The sequence below is a fragment of the Mus caroli genome, unplaced genomic scaffold (assembly GCF_978045245.1).
Source record: "Mus caroli unplaced genomic scaffold, Mus_caroli_1 scaffold_2, whole genome shotgun sequence".
NCBI classification, from domain to species: domain Eukaryota; kingdom Metazoa; phylum Chordata; class Mammalia; order Rodentia; family Muridae; genus Mus; species Mus caroli.
Genome location: NW_028227257.1, coordinates 91,631,488 through 91,633,832, shown reverse-complemented (window position 1 = coordinate 91,633,832; position 2,345 = coordinate 91,631,488). Strand labels below are relative to the sequence as shown.

Genomic DNA, 2,345 nt, shown 5'->3' with positions numbered 1-2,345 from the left:
CAAAATAAAAAATAACTAACTGTGATGTGTGAACCTTATCAGACTTTGAATAGATGATGGGATTATATAGAAAGATAATTATTAGGACAGACTTTCACAGGTCACCATGGAAAAGGGCAAAAAATATAATGACAGCCACAATTGGTGGACAGAAATGTTGGAGAGTGAGAAATATAGCATCAAACATGAACAAAAACCAAAGAAGGGTCTTTGTACCTAATTGTATTTCTTATTCTCTCCCACTACATAAAATTGACTCAACAAAACTGTTTCACATTGTTTCCTAACTATATGAACTTATTATCCTCATGCCCCAAGAAGCTAGTATATTAAACATTAATTAAAAACAATGTTTTATTGACTTCTACTTTATTGCAAACTATGAAAATAACCTGGAGACCTCATTTACTTTCGATCATCTGAGACCACTTTCTTTCTCCATAACTTTTTCATGGCATTTTTCACCTCTGCATTCCTCAGTGTGTAAATCAGAGGATTGAGCAAAGGTGTACCAATTGAATAAAATATAGCTATCATCTTGTCCATAGGAAATGTTGTTGCAGGGCGTGTGTATATAAAGATGCAAGGTCCAAAGAACAGGATGACCACAATAATGTGGGATATGCAGGTAGATAGGGCTTTCCTCCTCCCTTCAGCACTGTGGTTTCTTAGAGAACGAAGAATAATGACATAAGATACCATCAGCATGAGGAAACTCACTGTACAAATGGCTCCACTGTTAGATACCAGAAGCAGGTTGATCAAATATGTGTCTGAACAGGCAAGCTTCAATAATGGCTGCAAGTCACAGAAATAGTGATCAATTTCATTGGGGCCACAGAAGGGCAAACTCAAGGCTAGAAATATCTGAACTAAAGAATGCACACAGGATCCCACCCAGGCTATGGCCACCAACACCCCACAAACCCTGCGGCTCATGATGGTCATGTAGTGCAGGGGTTTACAGATGGCCACATATCGGTCAACAGCCATGAGGATAAGGATAAAGATCTCCAGACAGCCAAAGAAATGAAATGTAAAGACTTGTATTATGCACTCAGTGAAAGATATAGAGGCTTCCTTAAGCAAAGAGTCCACAATTGTTCTTGGTGCTATGGTTGTAGAGAAGCAGGTGTCAGACAAGGATAAGTAGAACAGGAAGAAGTACATGGGACTCCCAAGGGCCTGGCTTGTCTTGATTGTAGCAATGATAAGCAAGTTACCCAGTAATGTCCCCATGTAAAAAAGCAAAAACACAACAAATAGGATTTTCTTCCTAAAAGGATCCTGTGTCAAACCAAGTAGAATGAATTCAGTCACATTGTTATTCAGCCACATTGTTTCTCATTAGTGATCCAAAATTGTTAATGTGAAACACTTTGTCTGGAAAAAAACAAGACATTGATTTTGATGTTGGTATATGATGCTATGCTAAGCAAAAGTAAACTCATTAATGATATTCTCTCTGTAATTTTTTAATAAGTAATTCAATACTTGTTCCTGCATTTTAGTGACAATATATTTGCCCTGTTATGAGTCCCAAAATTGGTTAGAAAAGGTTTACCACAGAACCTTTAAAATACAAATCCCTGTTATTACAATTATGGTTAATATTACAACTAGAAGGATATAGAATTACAATATGTGATTTGTGATATTCTTATCATTAATTTTTCACATTTTAAGCACATATTCAACTTAACTTTTAATATATATTTGATTGCCTTGGTGTTTTATGAACCCAAAATAATGCCTAATACTAACACACCATAAAGAATATCATATATTTTCACATATCATTAAGCATATTTGAAGAAATGATTATATATAATATTTTAAAACTCTATAAAGATTCTTTCAGATATTCCAGTATAAACATGAGGAAAATAAGTATGTCTAACTTCCAAATAATCTGAAAATGTTGTGATATGTCTTACCTGACATAGTCAATGGGTCACAATTATAGTTTTTGGTATTTAGAAATATCATTAATATTACCACTTTTAATTCTTCTTTCTTGTTAATGAAGCATATTTTAGAGCACTTAGAGCCCAGTGGTTACATTTAAATAAAATGAAATGGCAGATATTATTGTTTAATTGTTAATGTTTTCATGATAGAAGTCTTATTCACATGTTTTGGAATCAGCTGACAAAGGACTAGAAGATACATGTAATCCCCAATAGCTTTTAATAAACACCATGTTCTTAGAATGGAGCAGTAATATAGAACCAAAATGAAGATATGGTTTTGCAGAAGATAAAAGTTAAATAGTCCATAATTGGCTCCTTTTTTTCCTTTTGTTTCTGCCTCTAAAGTCATTTTTAAATACCCAGACTTCAAAT

The 2,345-nt window shown here is 33.9% G+C and overlaps 1 protein-coding gene across 1 annotated transcript; it reads right to left on the bottom strand.

Annotated features, from left to right (window-relative positions):
- Positions 1-405: 405 nt before the first annotated feature.
- On the bottom strand, positions 406-1,338 carry LOC110289510 (olfactory receptor 4C16). The gene has a single exon (XM_021155741.1). It carries the CDS (start codon positions 1,336-1,338, stop codon positions 406-408), a length of 933 nt encoding a protein of 310 aa, XP_021011400.1.
- Positions 1,339-2,345: the final 1,007 nt, after the last annotated feature.